At 61.6% G+C, this 23,566-nt stretch overlaps 1 protein-coding gene across 16 annotated transcripts in view; it reads left to right on the forward strand.

The window, feature by feature from the left end:
- The first annotated feature begins 8,325 nt into the window (after positions 1 to 8,325).
- BRSK2 (BR serine/threonine kinase 2) overlaps positions 8,326 to 23,566 on the forward strand; it is a 63,571-nt gene continuing 48,330 nt past the window's right edge. For 7 of the 16 annotated variants that reach the window (XR_009564725.1, XR_009564726.1, XM_060302749.1 and 4 more), the window contains exon 1: positions 8,327 to 8,513. Coding sequence is in view for 11 of the 16 variants with exons in the window: in XM_060302749.1 (XP_060158732.1) it covers positions 8,420 to 8,513 (94 nt within the window). In the remaining 5 variants the exon portion in view is untranslated. Of the gene's footprint in view, positions 8,514 to 23,566 lie in introns of all 16 variants that reach the window. The other 9 variants (XR_009564724.1, XR_009564727.1, XM_060302753.1 and 6 more) reach the window with 3 other exon arrangements.

The following is a 23,566-nucleotide window of genomic DNA, read 5'->3' on the forward strand; positions in this document are numbered from 1 at the left end:
TACCATGACCAAGTCGTATTGATCCCAGGAACGCAAAGTTGGTTTAGTGCTCGAAAATCAATTAATGTAATACACCACATCAACTGGCTTTTAAAAAGCCACATCATCTCAGTAGACTTGGCAAAAGCATTTGACCAAATCTGATACCCTTGCATGATTAAAAACATTTAACAAATTAGGAATCGAAGTGAACTTCTACCACTTGATAAAGGGCATTTACAAAATCCCATAGCTCACACCATATTAACAACGGAAGACTAGGTGCTTTCCTCCTGACATCAGGAACAGGACAAGGATGTCTGCCCATCACCACTTCTATTCAACACTGTCCTGGAGGTTCTGGACAGGGTAATAAGGCAAGAAAAAGAAATAAAGGCATCCAGATTGGAAAGGAAGAAGTAAAGCTGTCTCTATATGCAGATGGCATGAGCTTGAATATAGGAAACTTAAGGGATCTACTAAAAACTACCAGAACTAATAAGTTTAGCAAATTTGCAGGATGCAATGCAAAAAACCATGTGTGTTTCTATATGCTAGCAAGAGCAATCTGAAAATGAAATTAAGAAAACACTTACATTTATAATAACATCATAAAGAATAAAATACTTAGGAATAAATTTAACGAAAGAAGCACAACACTTGTGCTCTGAAATGCTCTCAATGAACACACATTCCTTGGTAATTGAGTCACGTTAGCCTCATTTTCCCAACAGAGCCTTTAGAACACATTGGTCCCACCCCTCCCTCCACACCCCTCCCTCCAAAGCTCAGCTGCAGACTCCTCCTGTTGCCGCCCTTCCTCCCGCCCCTCCTCCCGCCCCTCCCATCCTGGGTCCATGGCTTGTCCTCCATCTCCTCTGTAGGCCCGCCTACCGTGCCATCTCTCTGTGTCCCTCTGGCCTGTCTTCAGAGCTGCACACCTTCCTTGGGGGGCCTCGCTCACACCCAACATCACTTACCTCCATGGGGGTGACTCAGGGCTGTGAATGTCTCCCCAGCTCACTTATGCGGTCCACCCACATCATTTTTTTTTCTTTTTTTCATATTTATTTATTTGGCTGTGCCGTGTCTTAGTTGCGGCACACGGGATCTTCGTTGTGGCATACGGGATCTTTTAGTTGCAGCATGTGGGATCTAGTTCCCTGACCAAGGATTGAACCCGGGCCCCGTGCATTGGGAGCACAGAGTCTTAGCACTGGACCGCAAGGGAAGTCCCCCACCCACGTTTTGTAATCATTTATTTGTGTGATTCTCTCTCCAGGGCAGAGGGTCAGCATCTGGGGAAGGGGCTGCCACACTGTGGCCATGAACCCCAGGCAATGTGGAATGAATGAATGAATGAATGATGACGCTGTCTGCCCTTAGCCTCAGGAAACAAGTGCTGGAGTCCTGGAGCCAGGGCCGGTGTCCCTGGGCCTGGGGATGCCAGCGGGCAGGACGGTGGGAGGGGGAGAGCGCACCCCTGCAGCAGTGACAGCCCGGCCAGACGCACCGCATGGCACCTAGAGTGCCTCCTGGCGGAGCTGCTGTGACCTGTGCCCCAACCCCAACCTGTGGCCACAGCTGTTCGCTGCCCTGTGTGTCTCACGGGGGCCGAGCGAGCCTTCTCTTTCCAGCTCGTCCTCCTGAGGGCCCTTGCTTGGGGCTGTGGGAGCTGGGAACCCGCAGCATCGGCCCTGCCTCAAGGAACCTTTAGGCTGCAGTGGAGTTGGGACGACAATCCTTGCCGTCTCTGCTGTGCACTCAGGTCCTCAAGCAGCCCAAGCCCGCCTACTCCAGGAAGCCCTCTCCTTCTCACATGCCCACAGCCGGGGGCTGCTGAAAATGGGCAGAGGTCATGGGCTTTCTCTCCCCACCTGGACCTTGGCCCCGCAGGGCGGATCCCATTTGTGCCGGTCAGCTTTACTAAAGTAAAAATCACATGCGGTAAAATCGACCTGTAGGGCTTCCCTGGCGGCACAGTGGTTAATAATCCGCCGGCCAATGCAGGCGACACGGGTTCGAGCCCTGGTCCAGGAAGATCCCACATGGCGCAGAGCAACGAAGCCCGTGTGCCACAACTACTGAGCCTGCACTCTAGAGCCCGTGTGCCACAACTACTGAGCCCACGTGCCACAATTACTGAAGCCCACGTGCCTAGAGCCTGTGCTCTGCAACAAGAGAAGCCACCGCAATGAGCAGCCCACCCACCGCAACGAAGAGTAGCCCCCGCTCGCAGCAACTAGAGAAAGCACGCGCACAGCAACGAAGACCCAACACAGCCAAAAATAAAAATAAATAAATAAATAAATTTATTTTAAAAAAAATCGACCTGTAGTTCGATGAGGTTGACAAAAGCACTGTGGCGTAACCACAATTGGGCCCTAGAGCGTTTCCAGCACCCCGCAAGGCTCCCTCCACCATTTTCCAGCAATCTCCTTCCCCCAGCCCGCACCTGGCAACCCCAGTCTGCTTTCTGTAACTGCAGTCTTGCCTCTTCTAAAACGTCATACATAAAATCACACAGGACACTATTTCTTGAGACCAGATTCTCTGCGTGATGTTTCTGAGGTTCACCTGAGTCCTGACGGGCACCCTATTTACTGTGGAGCAGTTGTCCACTGTGTGGATGGACCACAGCTTGTCCAGCCAGTCACCCACTGGAGGACACTTGTGTTGCTTTTTGGCTATTACAAATGAAGCTGCTATGAACACTGGTATGCTGGTTCATGTAGACTAAGTCTTCATTTTGGGGGGGAAATACCTACGAGTGGGATTGTTGGATTGTGTGGTAAGTGTATGTTGAACTTTGTAGATTATTGCCAAACTGATTTCCAAAGTGGCTGTATGTTTACATTCCCGTCAGCAACATGCGAGAGCTCCAGGCGCTCCAAATTCTCTCCAGTAGGTGTTGTCAGCGTTGGGAGTTTTGGTTGTTTTAATAGGTCTGTAGTTGTGGTTTTACTCTTCCTGGATCACATGACTAATCTCTTTGACCATTTTCTTCCAGGTGCTTATTTGCCATCCATTTCTCTTCTTGGTTGAAGTGTTTTGCCCGAGTTTTAAATCAAGTTTTCTTCTTATTGAGTTGCAAGAGTTCTTTATGTACTCAAAATACAAATCTGTTATCGAGGATGTGTTTTGCAAATATTTTCTCCCAATTTGTGGCTTTTCATTTTCTTTACAGTGTCTTTTGAAGCACAGATTAAAAAAATATTTATTTATTGGCTGCATCGGGTCTTAGTTGCAGTGTGTGGGCTCTTCGTTGTGGTGCGCGGGCTTCTCTCTAGTTGTGGCACATGGGCTTAGTTGCCCCGTGGCATGTGGGATCTTAGATCCCTGACCAGGGATTGAACTGGCGTCCCCTGCATTGCAAGATGGATTCTTAACCACTGGACCACCAGGGAAGTCCCCAAAGCAAACATTTTTTAATTTTGATGAGACCCAATTATTATTTTAAAAATTTTATGGTTTGTGTTTTTCACATCTTATGTAGAAAAATCTTTGCATAACTTAAGGACACAAAGAGTTTCTCCTGTGTTTTCTTCTAGTAGGTTCATATTTATAGTTTTTACATTTATGCCTGTATCATTGTTGGTTAATAAATATTAATCTAGTTGATATTTATAGATAATGTAAGCTTTGAGGTCCTGTATTAACATATGATGTCTCATTATTTCAGTACCTTTTGCTGAAATGACTGTCCTTTCTCCATTAAATGACCTCTGCACCTTTGTTGAAAACCTATTGTCATAAATGCAAGGATTGATTTCTGAACTCTAGCCTCATTCTTTGATTTATGTGTCTATCTTTAAGCCAACACTGTTCTGTCTTGACTGCTGTACCTTTTTAAGTCTTGAAATAAGGTGGTATAAGTCTCCCAACTTCCTTCTTCCTTATCATTGTTTGGAATTTCCTTTGCCTTTTGCATTTCTTTATAAATTTTAGCATCAGCTTGTCAATGTCTTTTTAAAAACTGGGTGGTTTTGCTTGAAATCGCATTGAACCTATAGATCAATTTGGGGAGAATCAACATCTTAACAATATTCAGTCTTGGAATCCATGAACGTGAAACCGAGCAGGGCCCTGCAGGGGCTTCAGGGACAGACCCCCTCTAAGTCCCACACCTCTTGTTTGAAGAGAGGCTTCAGCCTTCTAGGCCTTCCCCATGTTCTGAAGAGCAAATTTAATCAGAGAAGTGAGAAAATGCAGAAACGTAGGAAAGTGGTCAAGCAAGACAAAATAATAGTAGTTTAGCCATAAAGCTAAGTCAAGTTTCCTTCTCAAGGGCTATAGATAACATCCTGAGCCGTATCCTTGAGTTGTTTTGCAGATACTGAAACCTTCACCAGGTGGAACAAGTTAACTGCATGCTGACCACCAGCACAGAGACCCCAGATCAGCTGGAACAGGAAAGTTGATGATTGAGATTCCTGAAACATCACCATCAACCAATCAGAGAATTATGCAAAAGCTGGTCACCCACCCTCTGACCCTCTCCTTCACAGTGTCTTTAAAGACCCTTCCCTGAAAGCCGTGGGGGAGTTTGGGTCTTTTGAACAGAAGCTGCCCATTCTCCTTCGTTGGCCCTGCAATAAACTGCACTTTTCTTCACCACAACCCAGTGTTAGTAGATTGGCTTTGCTGCACATTGGGGTGAGTGGACCCAAGTTTGGTTTGGTAACGAACACAGTATGACTCTCCATTTACTTAGGTCTTTTTTAGTCTCTCAGTGGTATTTTATAGTTTTCTGGGTACATATCTCACACATATTTTGTTAAATTTACCTCTAAGTAATTCATGTTCTTCAATTCTATTTATAAATTGCATTGTGCTTGTAATTTCAAATTCTAATTATCCATTGTTAGGACACAGAGATAGGATTTTTATATTTTGGCTTTGTATCCTGTGACTTTGCCGAACTCACTTGTTAGTTTTACGAGTATTTTGTAGTTTAGGATTTTCTGCAGACAAAAATGTCATCTGTGGATCAAGATTGTTTCCATTTTTCCTTTCCAATCATATAAAAATATAAGGTATAACTTGTTTTCCTTGCCTTATTACATAGGCTAGGTTCTCTAGTAAAGTGGTGATAGTAGATGCTTTTGCCTCATTCCCACTCAGTCTTTCACCATCAAGTACGATGTCACTGTGGGTTTTTGAAGGTCCCCTTTATCAACTGAAGGCGCTCCCTTTTAGTCCTAGTTTACTGACATGTTTATGTGTGTGTGTTGTACATGTGTGTGTTTAAACCATAAATGGGTGAATTTTGTCATGCTTTCTTTGGGGGCATCTATTGAAATGATTGTGTGGTTTTTCTGTTTCAGACCAATCACATTGTGAATTACATCAATCAATTTTGAAATGTTAAAGGAACTTTACATTCTTGGAATGAGCCCTTCTTGGTCATATGTATTATTCTTTTAATATATTGCTGGAATCAACTTGCTAATATTCTGTTAAGGATTTTTTTCTGGGCTCATGAAGTATATTGAACTTTAATTTCCTTTTCATGTCATTTCCTTATCTGGATTTGGTACCAGGGTTAAGATGGACTCCCGTGAAGAGTTAGTGGGTGCTCCCTCCTCCTCCGTGTTCTGAAAGCACTTCTGTAGTGGCCGTGCTATTTCTCCTTTAAGGGTCTCCTGTAATCCTCCAGCGAGGCCTCCCACCTTGACATTCTCTGCACCAAGGCCAGCACTGGAGCAGGCAGATGGAAGCCTGACCACTAGGGGTTGTGCTTTTGACCCCCACAAAGATGGGAAGATGAGCTATTCTGTTGTGCATGCACTAAGTTTGAGAGTTTGTGCAACGGATACCAGGAGGAGTGCAGGAGGGAGCCTGCCCCACAGCCCTGGAGTGAGGGGGGCTGGCAGTGGTGATTCAGGGATGAGATGGGAGTGGATGTGGTCACCTGGAGAACATGGAGAGGCCAGTAGAGGGGTCCCCCACGGAGCCCTGAGAAATGATGATGGGTATGGGCTGCACGGACACAGAGAAGCGAGAAGTGGCCAGAGAGGGAAGAAGACCCCAGGAGCACAGGGTGAGGTGGGGGTGGGGACGTGGGAATCTTGAAAGCCAGGAATTTTAGCCCAAGAGTATCCAGATAAGAATGGTCAGCTGGGACTTCTCTGGTGGTGCAGTGGTTAAGTATCTACCTGCCAATGCAGGGGACATGGGCTGAGCCCTGGTCCGGGAAGGTCCCACATGCCGTGGAGCAACTAAGCCCATGTGCCACAACTACTGAGCCTGCGCTCTAGAGCCCGTGAGCCACAACTACTGAAGCCCTCATGCTTAGAGCCCATACTCCACAACAAAGAGAAGCCACTGCAATGAGAAGCCTGAGCATCACAACAAAGAGTAGCCCCCGCTCGCCACAACTAAAGAAAGCCTGTGCGCAGCAATGAAGACCCAATGCAGCCAAAAATAAATAAATAAATAAATTTATTTAAAAAAAAAAAAAAAAAGAATGGTTAGCTGGGCCAGTGCTGCTGAGGGCACAAGAATGATGCGTCTGGTAAGTCCTGCAGGCTGGGGAGGCCCAGGTGACTGTGGCAGGCACAGCTCCAGCAGAGGAAGATGAGGAGGCCAGGGGCATGTTCCTTCCCTGGCAGGTTCCCCTCCTCCAGGTACCGGGATGCCATCCCTCCTCTGCTTGCCCACGGCCCTAGCCCATCTCTTGCCCACCCTTGACCTGACGACTCCCAGTCTGCCTTTAGCCCCTGGAAAATTTCTCTAGTCCAAGGTCCCAAACTCTTCTTATATCCAGTTTAAACTGCACCACCCCCCTGAAGCCTGGCGCTGTCTGCGGCAGTGTTCCCGACTTGCACTGCACACCTTTGGAGGCACCTAAAGACTCTTGATCTGCAACCTTTTAAGAAACGCGTGGGAAGCAAGGGGGGACCTGCAAGGGCCGCGTGGAGCAGACAGGTGTTCTGAGTTCAGACAGGGGAGAAAGAAATGCAAACAGGCCCTTCCAGGAGGGGTGCTGGGAAGACCTGCGAGTTTCCAGAGTTCTCTCAGCCCTCCCCCCAGGGCGGGCAGGAGCAGAGGATTAGCCTGACGGGAGTGAGGGCTAGCTGTGGAGCCCTGGGAGCCGCAGAAAAACTTCAGGTGAAACTCGGCCACCCAGGACTTGGTGGCAGATCCGAGCCAGGGCAGGGCACCCAGCGGCTCAAATGGCGTGGGACCCTCACGTGCAGGGTTCGGGGCTCCCTGCTCCCGGCCCTCACATCTCTTCTCCCACCACCTCTGTGGCACTGGCTTAGGCAGCACGTGTTTTCCGCAAGGAACAGGGGCCCTCCAGGTCTGGCTCCACTGCAGACGCCTCTCCCGAGCCCTCGAGGCGTCGAGCCCTCGAGGCGTCGGTGCCGGTGCACCCTCGGTCCAACCGAGGAAGAAGGTGGGCTGGCACAAAGGCCTGCTGTGTGGCCTGGGTTGAGTTCCTGACCCCGCTGTGCTGGTCACAGTGGTGTACCCGGGAAAACAGAGCGGAGGAGGGCAGCAACCCGGGCACGGCCTTGGGACGCACAAGGTCACGTCTGGGCCAAGAGCCACGCAGCGCCGCCGCCCCCGGGATGGGGGTGGGGAGGGGCTCGTAACTCCTTTCCACCCCGGTGGTCGCGGCCAAGAGGGACGGCGCCGGAAGCCGGGGCAGCTGACTGCCCACCCCCACGGCCCGCCGCCTGCACCATCCCGGGAGGCACTTTAAGAGAGGGCCGCCGCAGCTCGGCATCCGGGCGGGGTCGGGGGACTAAGGGCGGTGGGTGGCGGGCGAGGGGCTCGAGACGCCCAGGCCCCAACCCAGCCCGGGCCTCGCCCGGACCCCACCCCGGCCTCGCCTCCCGGAGACCAGCTCCCAGGAGCGCTCTCCGCGGCGGGGCGGAGCGAGGCGGGGAGCGGGGCCTGCAGAAGGCGCCGCTGATTGGCCAGTGTCGCTGATTGGCAGGCGCGAGAGCCACTCGCTGCCGCCGCTGCATCCGGCTGCGCTCGTACGGGTTCGGCTCGGCAGCTCGGCTGGGCTCGGCGGATCGGCTCGGCTCGGCTCGGCTCGGCTCGGCAGCTCGGCTCAGCTCGGCGGCTCGGCTCAGCTCGGCTGCGCGACCGCTGACGGACTGACGGGCGTGCGCGGGGGGCGCGAGGCGCGGGGCGCGGGGCGCGGGGCGCGGGCCTCGGCGGCGGCGACGGTGGCGGCGGAAGCCTTGTGTCCCCGCCCGCCCGGTCGTCTCGGAGAGGCGGAGGCAGCGCGGGCCGGCCGCAGCAGAGCGGGCGCAGGCGCGGGGGGCGGCGGCGCGGGGGAGGCGCGTGGGGCGCTGAGCGAGCGCGGCCCGCCGGGCGCCGCCGACCCGGCCCAGCGGACTGACGGACGCGCACGGACGCGGCCCCTCCCTGCCGCCGCCCGCCCGGGGCGCCCACCTCGCCGGCGCCGGGCCCGGGAGCGATGACATCGACGGGGAAGGACGGCAGCGGGGCGCAGCACGCGCAGTATGTGGGGCCCTACCGGCTGGAGAAGACGCTGGGCAAGGGGCAGACAGGTGCGTGCGGGCCGGCGGGGGCCGGGGCCGGGGAGACAGTGCACACGGAAGGCCCAGAGGGCCGGGAACACCGATGCGGGCCGGGGGCGCCGGGGGACCGGGAGGGCCGGGGGCGCACAGGCCCGCCGCCGGGGAGGCTGGCGCCGGCGCGCCGAGTGGGGGCCCGGGAAGGAGGCCGCCCGGAGCGGGGTGCTGCAGGCCCGGCCCACGTCTCCGGCCCGCGGCCGCGAACAATGGGAGGCCGGGCGCCCGGTCTCGCCGCGGAGCCCCGCAGGCCGCGCGGCTGCGGTCGGCCGGGCGCGGCCCAAGGACACTCGGCGCGGACGGCGGCGCACTGGCCCGGCCAGCGCCCCTCGGCCCGGCTGCAGGCTGCAGGTGCGCGGCCCCCGCCGCATTGTGCGCCCGAGCGACCGGGCCCATTGTGCCGCGGGAGGAGGGGGCCGAGCGGGCGCCCATCTGCCGTCTGCCGCGGCCGCGCTAATAGGCGTGCTGCCCGAGCAGCTGCGCCCCGGGCCGCGCGACCCCGGCCGCGACCCCCAACTCCCGCGGCCGGCGAGCAGCGAGGCCGCCATGCGCGTCCTGCAGGGACCGGGCCACTTTGGCCAGGCCGGGACCTCCCTCCACGGTGGGAGTGGGAGAGTGCCCGGGCCACTCAGAGGGCTGGACAGCGCCTTTCTTCTCCCAACCTGTCAGGATGTCTGCGACACTGCACTCCTCCAGGGGCGGGAGAGGGAGACCGGTACTGGGCCCGACCGCGGATCCTGGGCCACGGATCCCACACCGGCGGTGGAACAGACCCCAGCCTATGGGAGGAGGGGGCTGGTGCTGGGCAGCCGTCTTCTGGCGATTGGGTTAGATCGCAGCCCCAAGGCCAGTGCCCTCATCTGGCTGGCCGGGCGTTCGCAGAGTCGCTTTGTGGGACACTGGGCTCAGCCATTTTCTTTCTTCTCCCTGGATGGGCCTCTCCTGGCGGCCCAGAGGTCCGATTGGCACTGCCTCCTTCTCCCTGCCTCTCTGGGACGTTCCTTAGACCTAGGGCAGGCAGGCAAGCGGAGCAAGGGAGGAGGAGGGTGCGGCAGGGCTGGGCCCACCCCACTGGTGCAGGGCTGGGGCCCAGGAGGGAGCGCTCTAGCCAGGCTTGCTGCAGGCCCTCCCTGAGCCCCCCAGGGTGGCCCAGAGGCGGAGCCTGGAGGTGGAAGGAAAGTGGGCCAAGCCCCGGGCTGGGGTGGGGGGCAGGGGCTGTGATGTAACTAAGGCAGAACGCGTGAAGGCGTCTGGGCTAGAGGCAGTGGGAGCCCCCCCGCCCCCTGCTGGGCGGGCAGCCCTTGCACCGTGGGCCCGGGGCAGTAGTGCAGTGCTGTTGGAAGTCGGGGTGGCAGGCCAGGTTCGAAGAGGAGGTGGCAGACAGCCCGTGATCAGCTGAGTTCAAAATGTGCATGTTTCCTGGGAGGAACAACTGTAGTTGGTGAAATTCTCAGTGGGGGAGGGGCTTGGGGCAGCAGAATGCAGGAGGCAGTGAAATAATCTAATTATCTTACCACTAGAATGTTATTATAAGGAGACATTGGCGCGCGAGCGCCGACAGCCGTGAGTTATACGCAGGTCTCCCAGGGTAGGGGCTGGTCTCCGTACTCTTCATTGAGCTATTCTGTCGTACAGTTAATTACAGGAGGGTTCCACTGTAATTAACAGTAACGAACACAAAAGGATGTACAGTGTGTGAACAGGCTGTGTGATGTTTAGAAGCAGCTCTGAGTGGCCCCTGCATCCAGCGGCCTCTCTCCTCAGGCCCTTCTCTCGTGAGTGGGATCAGGTCTCTAGCTGAGGCCCCCTCTCTGGGGGTCTGTCCGTCCTCTGTTCCTTCTGGCCTCCCTGAGTGCTTGGAGCTGCCACTCGGGGTCCTGACGGTTGGAGCACCTGCTTCCCAGGAAGGCTGGGGAGGAGGCTGTCCTGTTGGCGCCTGTCTCTCCGTCCTCTCTGGGGCAGGGTCGTCTGGAGTCTGGTGGACGTAGGGCCTCGCGGTGTGTGTGCCGGGCCCGGCTGCTCCGCTTGCTGGCTGCTCTTTGGCACCAAAAGCCAGGAAAGCTTGATTTCCCAGGCCTGTCCTTTCGCTCCCGAGATAAACCTGACCTTCTCTGGGGGCCAGGCTTCTTGCCAGGACAGCTCGGTGGAAGTGTGCCGCCTCCCTCGCCAGCCATCGGTGCTGCTGGGAGCTGCTTCCCGGAGCCGTGCAGCCCCCAGGCCCAGGGTGCGGTGGGGCCTGTGCTTTGTCCCTCGACTCCAGCCCAGCCCTTCTCGTCTCACGGACACCTCCGTTCTCCCTGCTCTTTGCCCGCCCTCTGCCCAAGTCCTGTAAAGGGGGAGCTGAGGAGGGTAGACGTCGGCGGCTGTGGGCCGCGTGGGGCAGCTGGGCCTCTCAACCCAGCTGATCCGGGCACTCTGGCTGCGTGTCCCGAGTGGGGGCCTGTTGGGAGGCGGGCCCGCTGCTCTCCCCCAAAACGCCTCCTCTGGGGAGTCAGATGCGGGATGGGGGTGCCGCCAGGTGCAGAGTGCAGGTGTGGGCAGACCGCCTCTTCCGCCCGGCTGGGGCTGGCAGGGTCCAGCTCACGCTTTGTTGCACCTTTTCAGCCCCTGGTTGGTTCCGTCTTGCTTGTTTGGCGTTGGGCTCAGGGAGCGGGTCCGTCACTCCTGCTGGGTTGGGCCTCCCTGTCAGGGCTGGCGAGGCCGTGGTTGAGAAGTCATCTGCTCTGCCCAGCTCTCCTTGACGGCCTGGCGCCACCTCTGCAAGCAGCCCGGGAAGGGTGCCTCCGCCTCGGCCGCGACGTGGTTTCTGGTCGAGCGACGGGGCCTTCCGGGCCTGCTGGGGTGGGTGTCGCTGTGCCCTGTGGCGTTCACTGCGGAGGCTCCGCCTGGCCCCTCCCTCATCCAGGAGAGGCTTCTTCAGCTGGGGGGTGGGGAGGACACCCCCAGAGGGTCCAGCGGGGACCAAGTAGGCCCAGGAGGTGAGTGGTGTGGGCTGTGCCGTCTTCACCCCTCCAGCCCCATCAGGCTCCCCATCAGGAGCCCTGCCCAAGCCAGGGCTCAGCAAGCCCAAGTGGGGCTCGGCGCCCATAGGCCAGGAGGACCCCGGGCTCGATGGGGAGGACGGTGGGCTCTGGGAGCCTTTCCTGGAGCCAAGGTCCACGGTAAGATGTGGAGCCCGCCCTCGGAAACCCTTCTCCAGTGGGCAGGAGATGGGGGCGGGGGAAGGCACTGAGACAGGGCTTTCAGGCAAGGGGTTGGTCCAGCTAAAGAGAGAAAGGGGCGGTGAGGGGTCCCTGCTGTTCATCTGGCTGAGCTCGCAGGTTGGTGGGTGGGCAGGGGGAGAGCCCCCTCCAGGCTCTCGAGGGACCCTCAGGAGAATTAATGTGGGTGCTGGTGGCAGGCAGGCTGGAGAGGACTCCTTGGGTGGGATGGGGCAGGTGAGCGAGGGAGACACAGGTGAGCTGGGAGGAGAGACAGGTGAGCTGGAGGGAGACAGGTGAGCTGGGAGGAGAGACAGGTGTGAGCAGGAGAGACGGGTGAGCTGGGAGGAGAGACAGGTGTGAGAGGGAGACAGGTGAGCTGGCGGGAGAGTCTGGCAGACCCTGCGGTGACCCATGGCCCAGAGATGGAGGGAGCCCAGCTCGGAGCCGGAGGCCGAGGCGGGCGGGGCGGCACCTGGGGCGCGGGGGCCGCATCAGCTTTACAAGGTGGAGCATAAAGAGGCAGCTTTTTTTTTTTTTTAATTTTTAAAAATATTTATTTATTTTTGGCCGCATTGGGTCCTCGTTGCTGCACGCGGGCTTTTCTCTAGTTGTGGCGAGCGGGGGCTACTCTTTGTTGCGGTGTGTGGGCTTCTCATTGTGGTGGCTTCTCTTGTGGTGGACTGTGGGCTCTAGGTACGTGGGCTTCAGTAGTTGTGGCACGCAGGCTCAGTAGTTGTGGCTCGTGGGCTCTAGAGCAAAGGCTCAGTAGTTGTGGCGTGCAGGCTTAGTTGCTCCGCGGCATGTGGGATCCTCCCGGACCAGGGCTCGAACCCGTGTCCCCTGCATTGGCAGGCGGATTCTTAACCACTGCACCACCAGGGAAGTCCGGAGGCAGCTTTGAGCCTGCAAGAGGCTGCAGTGCGTCGGCTCTGGGGATGGGGCAGGCAGGGCCTGGCCCAGGATCCGGCCTGGGGTGCCATGGAGGGCTGAGGCTTGGAGAAGGAGTGGGCCTCCCCATGTGGCTGGAGGCACTGGACTTGGGGTGCACAGTGAACGTGGGCAGAGCAGAGTGAGGGGGTGGCCTCCAGTGGTCGCGTGTGGACCGCCTTTTGTGCCTCATGGTCCGAATGGTCGCAGGCCACATTGCCCTTTGCTGAGTCCAGAGCCCCCCCGCTCTGTGCCTCAGGCTGGTCTCAGTCCATCTAACCTGTTTTATAAGTGAGGGAACGGGCTCAGAACCTGAACTGGGTCCAGGGCAGTGGCTCCCGGGGGACGGCAGGAAAGCCCACAGATGCTCACTGCACGAGCCTGGTTAAATGTTACGACCATATTCTCAAATAGTTGTGGGCAGACCTTGGGGGGCAGTGGGGATCCCCCACCTGTCTCCCTGCCCCACTGGAGTGGTTAGAAAGACTCAGCAGCCCATCAGTGACTTTGGTGGGACAGAGGCTGCTCAGCCATCCTCCCGAGGCACAGACCCGCCCCCAGGGAAACCCCTTCCCCAAGCCGAGAGCTGGCCCTGGGTGGGCTGTCCTTGTTGATGGAGGGCAGCTCTGCACCGGGCTTCCTGGGGCGATGGGGGTCTCGCCTCAAAGGATAGGCATTTTCCTGAAGGTAGGGATGGGAGGGTCCTGGGGTGGACAGAGCCCTAGGACCCTGGTCCCAGAGTGTCCCCTACCCACCGTGGTCCCCTGTGGCTCTGAGCACCTCTGAGTTTTCACGTGTCCCACCTGCCTCACCACTGGCTGTGGCTCTGCAGGGATGGGGGGAGGGGTGTTTGTACCAGGAAGGGCGTGCGGGGCAGAGGGCACGGCCCGGACGAGGGGGCAGAGGTGAGACATGCTCTTTGCAGAGCCGGCTGCTGCCCAGTGCAGCTCTGGCCGTGGGTTCCTCCGTGCTGGGGGTTTTCCACAGGGGGCATCAAGGCCTGCAGTCCCCTGCCCGCAGGGCCCCCAGCATGATGCAGAAAGAGTGCGTCACCTGTGGCCACAGCCTCTGTCCACCACGTGCTGGCTGTTGTCCCCAGAGCCGTCTGTCCGGAGCAGGTTTGGGGGGCAAGGCCAGGCCTGGCTCTTTCTGGAAGAAGCCAGGCCGGTGCTGGCCACGGCTCCGAGGTCCAAGCAGAGCCTGTCTCCAGCAGGTCCTCATGCGGGACTCACGGGGGGACCCTGCTGGATATACAGCCATCTGCGCCGTGCTCAGGGCAGAGGAGCAGAGGGGTCTCAGACTCCGGGGTCTGCTGGAGGGTGGCCAGGGGTACCCGAGCCTTGCTGGTGACCGGCAGGCTTGGCTGTGCATGCTGGGGGCGCGTGTGGACTGGGGCCTCCAGGGCTTGCTCCCCCTGCCTCCTGGCCCGTCCCAACCAGCCTCGAGGGCGGTGTGGGGCCGCCGAGGGCTCTGCCACAGGAGGCAGGGTCCCCTGCTGCCCACGGCAGCGGCTGACCGGCACTGCCCTGGGCCTGCGCCTGGACGGGGGCCCAAGCGAGCGTGCGCTTCCTCTGCCCACACGCGCCTTTTTCTGGCTACTTCCTCCCCTGGTGTTCATCACTGGGGCTTATCTGTGGGGCAACCACTGGGCCTGAAAACGTCAGGGGAGGGAGAGGAGGCCGGCATCTGAGAGGCAGGTGGGCTTGGCAGCAGCACTGACTGCATCCTCTCTGCCTGCGCATGAGCCCTGCTCGGTGCCTGGCACCTTCCGTGTGCACGGAGCAGACAGGTCCTGCCAGGTCAGAGGCCCGCGCTGAGGATGGCCCGCGTCAGCCGGGCTCCCGAGTCAGCGGTGCAGTGGGAGGGTGCGTGGCTGGTGCTACGAGGAGCGTTAGGGCGACTTCCTGGGCACCTAGCGCTCTGGTTTGGGGAGCACCTGTGCCTTTGAGGCCAGTGGACACAGAACCGGTGTCTGTGGGGGCCTGGCTGGGTGGCGGTGCCCACAGAGGAGGCTGTGTCCTCCGTCTGCCCGCGCCCACAGGCTATGCCTGGAGCTCCCCGGGCCCGGGGCGCTTCCTGCCTGTGTCCCCCCGCACAGTCTGGGCTCCTTGGAGCGGGGCACGCTGGTGCTCCCCAGGGCCTGCTGCCACGCAGAGAGGGAGCACGGTGGCGGCCGCACGCGTGGCAGGGCGTTTGAGGTGGTTGAGAGGCCTTGCCGCCTGCCTGTGGCCCTGTGTGCTGCCCACGTGGCCTGGCTTCCCCAGCGGTACAGCCAGGGCCCCCAGGCCCCCGAGGCCACCTTGGACCCTCATGGGGTGGTTCTGTGCCTCTGGTCCCGGAGGTACAGCCAGGAACGGCCCCCGAGGCTCTGGTGCTCCGTAGCTGAGGGGCTTTGAGCCTCAGGCCCCCCGACGGCAGGGGTGCTTCTGTGAGGCCATGATGGACGGGAGCAACGTCGGGGGCACGTCTGCTGTGCTTGGTGTCCAGCAGGAGGCCAGCATCTGTCAGGGCCCAGCTAGGGTCTCAGGGGAGGGGAAGGACCCCCTTCCCTGTGGGTGGTACATTGCGTTGCCCTGGATTCTGCAGGAAGTCCTCTCAGACATGGGGCAAGCTGGTGCCTTCAGACAACTGCTCCAACGGAGCTCTCCCCGGTGCCAGCCCCGGCCAGCCCCACTGTCTCCTGTGGGCTGGCTGACGTGTCCACCACACACCACTGGGTGGTGGGCCCCGGGTGGGCCTCCATGAACCTGCCCAGAGCCCTGGGTCCTGGCCAGGGATGGCCGAGCTGCCCGCCCGCCTGCCCGAGGTTTCACCCCAGACAGGGGTGCCGGCTGCCAAGCGGGGCTGCCCCGAGCTAGCTGCCTCAGACTCCGGATGGGATGGAGGCTGGGTTGGGGCAGAGGCCGCAGGGACAAAGCAGGGATTGTGCGGGCTGGGCCCTGAGAGGCGGCCCAGGCCTTGTTCTGCAGCCTCTGAGGGCCCAGTGTTCTGGAGCTGGGCAGCTGGGAGCACCGCCCCCCAACCCCAGGATGAGAAAACGGCCCTTCTCTTCTGGTGGTTTTCTTCCTGTTCGTTCTGCTTTCGTCCCTCAGGGCCCAGGGAGGCTGCTGCTGGGCCTTGGTTTCTTCCCTGTGCCCTGGGGTGACAGCGCCTCCGGGTGGATTTCAGGGGTCACCGAGGTCGATGCCTGTTGAGCGCTGCCACGGCATCCCGGGAACACACACCCTGGCTGGGGGCGCTGACCTGTGAGGACAGAGGCACTTCTGCAGGCGCTGTCACATCCTTGTCCACACAGGGCCCCAGGGCTGGCCGCCCCGACTTGGGCCTCCCGCAGACCGTGCCCACAGGCCTGGCCGGGGGTGGATGGAAGATTCTGGGCCTTGTGGTTCTGGGCTGGGGGGTGGGGGAGCACCGCGGGGCATTTCGCCATTGCTGCCCACTCTGGGCTCAGGCTGGGTCCCAGGGCTGGCCTTCCTGGCCCCAGGGCGGAGGTGGGAGGGCAGCCTGCGTGGCCGCCTGCATGGCCCAAGTGGTGTAGCTGAGGCTGGGGGCGTGGCTGGGGACGTGGCGGGCTCCTGCTCCGTCTCAGGGCCGTGGGTGCTTTTCGGGGGCGGCAGGAGGCTGTCATGCCAGGAATGTGGCATCTGTGGGGGGCCTTGGCTGTGGTGCCCCGGGCGACTCTAGAGTTGCTGGTAGCCACTGGCCTGGGTGGAGGAGCAGGGTAAGTGGGGGGCCTACGTGTTGGGGGATGGCCGCCTGGGAACCTGACGGGTCCCTACCCGTGGCCGACTTCGGCCTGGATCACAGGCCACGAGGCCAGAGCAGCCCCAGGGAAGGGCAGGGCGGGGGCCCTGAGGCCGGGTGCTTCCTGAGTCGGGTCCAGCGTGTATGAGGCGCGCGGGTCCAGCTTCCTCAGGTGTTGACGCTGGGCCCGAGCTGGAGTCCGGGGCTCGGGCCGGCAGGGCGGTGGGGAGCCCGGGGCTGCAGAGGCTCGGTCGTCTGGCAGGGGCCTGCAGTGGAGCCCAGGCAGCCTCGTGGGCCGGTTTCTTCTCTGAAGGGTGAGGGGCAGGTGCTCGGCGGGCAGCTGCGGGGACGCGGGGATCCCTGATGCCTGTGGAGAGGGGTGCGCCTGGAGTGTGTGTGAGGGGCTCAGGGTCCTCCGAGACCATTCAGAGAAAGTCCCTTGGCTGGCCCATGGAGCCAGGAAGGAGCTGGATGGGCCGCTCCGTCCCGGGCTCACTCTGGCCGCCCCCAGGAGTCAGCCAGGAGGCGCAGAGCATTTGGGGTCATCCAGGGTCTCGGGGGTCAGCCTGCGTGCAGAGCCCCCGGGGCAGGGCCTCCAGCCCAGACTGGGTGGGAAAGTCAGCGTCTGCAGGCCTCCGTGTCCCTGTTGTGACTCAGGTGTGAGGGTGAGCGACACAGCGAGGGAATGTGTTTGCTTGGGACCAGGCAGGGGGCTGGCAGCCTGTGTCACCCTCGGGCCGTGGGCCTGAGAGTGGGCTCAGCCTTCACGTCCGGCCCAGGCCCAGGGGCCGAGGAGGAAACAGGACGAGGGAGGACAGATGGGCATCGTGTTTGCTTATCCCCGCGGATGTGGTATCTTCGTGCATCGCTTGTTCACGGGGCAGTGAGTGGGGAGAGTGGATGCGGACTGTGGCAGAGCTGGGCCGCCAGCTCTGCGCGGCTGAGGGACCCGGGGGTGGGGGCACAGTCTGGGCTGGGGAGGGGCTTGCCTCGTCCCTTCCCTCTGCCACATGGTGCCCTGCGACGCGGCCTGCCCTGCCTGTGGCCCCCCCGCTGACCTCTTGCGCCCGACCTGCGGTGTTCTGGCTGGAAGATGCCTCTGTTCTGGGGGCCCACCTGGGGTGGAGGCCCCATGTTCCTGGGCCGCCGTGGGAGCCGGCTTCTCGTTTCCCTCTGCAAACGGGCATTTCCAGGGGCAGAGGTAGAGAAAAGAGCACCCTGGACCCCGCGAGCCCACCCCAGCCCAGCGACACAGACACGGGGTCAGTTTGCTTCACCCCCCACCCCCAGACTTCCCTGAAACGTAAAGATTTCGGGCTGGGTCTAAAAGACAGAGACTCTTTAAAAGAAGCACCATTAGTACCTTGAGAAGTTAACCCTGATTTCCCAGCCTGGCAGAAATACAGTCAGACGCTGCATTTTTAGCGGGTAAGGGCTGTTTCCTGGAACCCGAGTCCCCGTGGCCCCCCGCGTGCGGCGTCTGGAGGCCTTGGGGCCTCGGCGCCGGGGCTGCTCCCAGGGGTCCTCAACCTCAGGATCTGCGCGTTTCTGACTTCCCAGGGGTGCTGATGCTGGCGGGGTCCCACTTGGACAGGAAACCGTGTGTGCTTGTGGCCTGTCCCGCCCTCACTCCCGCCCCGACCCTGATGTGATGGTCATTGGTGCCGGCGTGCAGTGAGCAGCGAAATCCAGGCCTGGCCTTGCCTGGGAGCGGTGGGTCCACTGAGCCCAGAAGCTTCACTGCCGTCACGCACACAGAGGTTCAGGCCCAGTGGGGGTCACGGCATGTGAGGAGTGCCCCGTTTGGGTTCTGTCCTGCGGGGGTGGACGTAAGGCAGGTGAGGACGGCCGGCCGGTCACTCTCTGGTCCCTCGGTCCCGAGCCGCTGCAGCCCTGGGCGGGGCGTGTAGGTGAGGGAACAGGCTCTGTGGGGGAGGCCCTCCTGGGGAGCTTGGACCAGCTTCCGCCAGGCGCCTGGTCTCCTTACATCCCGCTGGGCCCCTCTCCGTGTGCAGCCTCACCCTCTTGGCTGCAGTGGCCCTGTCACGGAGGCCCACTTGGAGCACCCACTGCCTAGGGCGGACAGTCAGCCTGCCCACGCCCGGCCCACGCCTCCAGCTTTTTGCCCCAGGCCCTCTGCCACCACGCCTGGCCTGTGGCTCCACGTGACCTCACACAGGAGCCGCTGAGCTCGAACCCCTTGTGCTCTCTGGGGTTTGGGGTTTTCCGCTTGGTGTCAAGGCTGCTTGAGGCTGGGGCACACGCTCCTGCAGCGGGGCTCACGCTGGGGGCACCGCGCCTTCCCCAAACGCGCCTGCTTCTGTGCGAAGCCGTGGGCCCTGGTGACCTGGGAGAATTGCTCTTCTAGGCCAGCGTGTTCGTACACGGCGTGGGCTGCCAGGAGACCCTGCGTCCAGGGGCCAGCTACCCGTGAGCAGTGTGCAGGCAGCCTAGGACCCCTGCACTGTGCAGGGTGGCCCCTGCCCTCCCCTCCATAAGTCTCCAAGGAGAGCAGCGGCAAGCCCTCAGGTGGTGCCTCATCTCTGCTGCGCTCTGCCAGGGCGGCTTGTGGGGACGAGGCTGGGGCCACTCACTGGCTGCCCCCTGTTCCTGAGGGGGCGCCGAGGGGCCTGGGTTGGCCCTGCAGCCTGGGGCCAGGCCCTCTCCCTGGGCCGGCCTGTGGGAGCTGTCCAGCGCGGCAGTGCTGAAGTCTGCAGCTTCCGCGGCCCAGGAGGGAGGCTGCGGTTAGCAGTTTGTCCTCAACCCTCCTTTGCAGCTGGGCAGACCTGTGGGAGGGTCTGTAAGTCTTTGGTGAGCTCCTGCACCTGTCTCCCCGGTGTGGGACTTGGGCTCTGTGCTGAGGAGGTGGGAAGGGGGAAGCTGCCTGGTGTGCTCCCAGGGGAGACCCCGGCCTCCACTCCCCTTCTCAGTCAGGAGGAACTGGTGGCCAGTTCTCCTGGGGCTGCTGCTGACCTGCCAGGGCAGGGGGCAGGCCAGGACCCCACAGAGTGTGAACATGAGGACTGCTTGCCCTCCAAGGCTGCCGGCACCTTCTCTGGCCCTGGGGTTGATTCAAGGTGACTCTGCAGGGCAGTCCCTGGCGTCCCTGATGTCCGCTTGGTGTCTCCGAGGTGGCAGGAGCTGCTGCAGTGAACCCTCCCATCCAGAAGCCCTTGGAGACCCCCGTCGCCCGGGTGTGGGTGCCGTTGGGGGCACAGAGCAGCCAGGGAGGCCTTGGCCACCCGGCCCCGTGCTCTGTAGGCTGTGGGTGCCCCGCGTCGCCTGGGCTCCCCAGGGAGGGGCAGGCACTCCGTGAGAGGCTCTGGTGCACACCAGCCAGTTGTATCTCCTGGCTCCCTCCTGCGTCCCCTGATTTCAAGGGTCTTGTGGCCCAACGGTGGATGAAACGCAGGAGTTTCTGCAGCACGCTGGGACATCAGTGGTGGCCTTGGGGTATCCGAGAGGGGAGACCTGCTGGGGCCCGGGCTGTGCACCGACCCTCTGAGTCAGGGGTCTGCCCACCTGAGCCCCTACCCATGGGGACAGAGGTGTGGTGGGTGTGAAGGCACGGGTGTTGCCCTCCCGCTGGTTCTGCCATGTGCTGATCTGTGGAGCTCCCCGTGCACACAAGGAGGGTCCTCTGACCTCAAAGTCCATGCCTGCAGCCCCCTCCCCAGGCCTGGGCACTGGGGGGAATTGAGCCTGGACTCAGGAAGGCAGGCCCCCAGCTCCAACCCCCACTAACCCCCCGCATCCAGACCAGCCTCCTGGGCTGGCTCGGCGGGGAGACCGGAGACAGGAGACGTTTGGGAAGGCCCGAGGCCTTGGAGGTGGAGGGACTGTTTCCTGTGGGGGGGTGGGGTGGGGCTGGACTGGGCAGATGGGAAGGGTTAGATGCTGGCTTAGCTCTAGGGGCAAGAGCTCGTCTCTGATTGGAGGTTTGCTGACTCTAAACCCCAAATCCCAAGGGATTTATAACTAATCATAAAGTGGCACAGATAGGACACCCTCCAGCAGATGCTGCGGGGCGACTGAGGGCATCTGTGGGCGGTCGTGGGCTGCGTCGGCCTGGGCATCAGGGCAGCCGTGTCGGGGGCTTGGTGGGGGCTACAGGGGCCCCTCTGGGTGATGCCCAGTGGCCCAGGGTCTACGGGCCGGGTTCCCAGATTCACTTCCAGCTTCGCTGCCGGCCCTGGCAGGGCACACGGTGTCCTCGGCCTCCTCAGAGAGCTGGCTGCTGCCCTCAGTGCCACCCACGTCCGTACCTCCCCCTCCTGGGTCCCTCTGCCTGAGGGGTGCTCAGACCCCTGTCCCACAGCCCGTCTTTGGCGTCAGCTGGCCGTAGGGCCTCTGACCTCGGGGGCCCTGCTTCCCGCCACCCTGTGTGCAGTGCACACCCTCCTGTGGGCATCTGTGCGCGGCCCTGGTGTCTGCAGAAGGGGACATGGGAACCGGCTCTCTGTCGGTGGTGCTGGTGATGCCCCCGTCGGGATCCAGGCTCGTGGGGCAGGAGAGTTGGATCTGAGGGGGCCAGGCTGGGCTGGTCAGTGCTGTGGGCCTCCAGAGGTGCTCAGGGCCTGGCAGGGGCTGGGGGGCCAGCCAGGGCCTCTGACCTCACAGGCTTACTCTGCCCCTTCTGTCCAGGGGGCTGTGGCATCCCGAGTCACCCTGGGTGGGTGGCCTCTGGGTGCCAGTCCCACCATGCCAGGTGGTGTGCGTGGGGTCCCGCGCTGACCAGAGCCTGGTTGGCAGCCCTCTTGGTGCTGCTGGGGAGGTGCTGGTCTCTGGCCAGTGGACACCTGGGGGCACCTCTGGGAAGCTGGCCGGGCTCTGTGCTGGGGACAGTCCTGTCCTGGGCAGAGCGACTGGGCAGCCAGGGTTCGGGGGAGGCCGGCTCCTGGGCCTGTCCATGCTGGGTCTGGGGCCCAGGCTGCCTCCCCCCGCCTGCTGCAGTGGGCCTTGGGGAGAAAAGATGGCCCCTGGGGAGCCTCTCTGGCCCTGCGCAGGACCTCGGGCATGGTGGCCGTGGGCACGTGCCCCAGGCAGCGTCTTGGGGGCTCTGCGGTCCCTTGCTGGGCCTCAGGAGCTCACCACTTGGGTGAGTCCTGCCGAGCCTGGGGGGCTGCAGGCCAGCACCCATCCCCATGGGGGTGCCTCTTCTCTTGGACACCAAGTGGCCTGTACCCTGGGGGAGCGGCCCCCAGAAACAGCGTGGGCGTGCGGGGGGCCGTCAGCTCCGGGAGGCTCACAGTGGGTGTTGATGGAGTGGTTGGCGGGGGGCGCCCGTGCTCCTCCGCTTCCCGTTGCTCAAGGAGCTGGGGCAGGTGGGGACAGGTCAGTCAGCAGGGTCAGCAGAGTGAGAGCCTGGGGATCCCGTGCTGGCAGGACCATGTGGGGTTCTCTGGTGTGTGCACCTCAGGACAGGCGGTCTCCTGGAGGTGTTGGGTTGGGGACTTCATAAACCACGCCTGCGCTCCGTGGCCAGCGCCGAGGCCAACCTCAAGTTTGCAGGTGCAAAGATGTACACGTAATGGAGCGCCTTGCCTGCCCGTCCCTGGGGGGATGTGCCGGGGGGAGGTGTGCGGGACAGTCTCTGCTGCCTGGGTCGGGGGGTCAGGGCAGAGGCCCAGGGGACCCTGAGCAGGGGCCTGTGGGTGGCGCACCAGGGCAGGGCTGCTCTGCACCCCCTCTGGGCTGGGCTCCTCTCCTGAGACCTCGTGCCCATTTGCGCCTTTGAGTGGCAGGTCCCACTGCCCGGCCCTTCCGGCCGCTCCGCAGGGGCCAGCCCCGGGGGCGGGGAGGAGGTGGCAGAGGTGGGCGTCCTGCCCGGGCTCCGTGACCGTGGACAGCTCCGGGCAGGTGGGCCTCCTGGAAACAGTCAGAGGCGCTCAGGGACCGGGCTGATGTTTGGGAGGACGAGGGGGCAGCTGCGGGCAGGCGGGTCTCTGCCTCTCTCCTCCTCTCTGTCCTTCGGAGAAGCTGCCCGCGGACCGCCAAGCAGCTTCTATTATTACCCGCGCTGGAGGTTACATCTGCCGGCGCCCTTCTGGGGATGGGCAGACTCTCCTGGCACCTGATCCCGCTGGGCGGGGGCGGAGCTCGGGCCACAGGCGTGTTTCCCACTTCCTGCTGGTACCGCAGGCAGGGTGTGCATCTGTCTGACCATCCTTCCGTCCATCCGTCCGTCCGTCCCAGGGACCTGGGCAGGGAACTTGTCTGGCTCAGGTGGGAGCAGTCTGCACACGGCCTGCCTGGCCCAGCGCCTTGGTGTCCATCTGGTGCCCAGCACTGGCCGGGCCCCTGGGCAGCCAGCAGCTGCCTCAGCCCCCGGCTCCCCCAGGTCAGGCACCCGCCATGAGCGGTCTTGAAGCTCCACGGTCGGGGCAGGTGCCGCGGTGCCAGCGCCTTCCCCTCCCGCCCGGGCGCCCTGACCCAGGGGCATCGGACGGCTGGCTTCTGAGACGAGTCTAGGGTGGGGCCTGCAGCTCCCCGACCCGCGAGCAGGGTGGGGGACACAGGCTTCTTGGCCCGGGGGAGGGTGGGACACCAGACCTACCTCGTGGCTGGGGAAACCAACTAACTCAGCAGATAGTTTGTAAAACGTGGATTGGGGTTTTTTTTTTAATGATAAATGCAGACTTGACACTGCAGAGTGGTCCTCTGGCCCCCAGCCCCTCCCAGGTGGGGACACGGGATCTCAGCCACAGACCGGAGAGGGCTTGTCTGCCCCGCCGCCGGCCCCCGCCCCACCCTCCTGTTCCTTCTTCCCCTGCCCGCTGCACCGCGGGTGCCCGTGTGGCTTCCGAGGCCAACCCTGGCAGCCCTCCCAGGTGTGCCAGGCCAGGGGGCTGCCGGGGGTGCCTGGTGGCCACAGGCCGGCCCGCAGATGAGGGGCACCTTCCCTGCACAGGGCTTCGCTGGGGCCTGTGTCGGGGCCTGGAGGCGCGGCCAGGGGGCCGGTGGGAGCTGGGAAGCGGGCAGGGGCGGAGCGCGGCCAGCCTCTGGCGTCTGGTCACCTGCAGCTCCTGCCCCTCGGGGTGGGGGCTGAGGGGAGGCCCAGGGGCTTCTGGGAGGTATTTCCACACCTGGCTTAGCTGTGAGCGGCTCTGGGCCTGGCTCCACCCCGAGGGCCCCCCACGCCTGGCAGGTGTGAGT

This window comes from Globicephala melas, chromosome 8 (genome assembly GCF_963455315.2).
Source record: "Globicephala melas chromosome 8, mGloMel1.2, whole genome shotgun sequence".
Lineage (NCBI taxonomy): Eukaryota > Metazoa > Chordata > Mammalia > Artiodactyla > Delphinidae > Globicephala > Globicephala melas.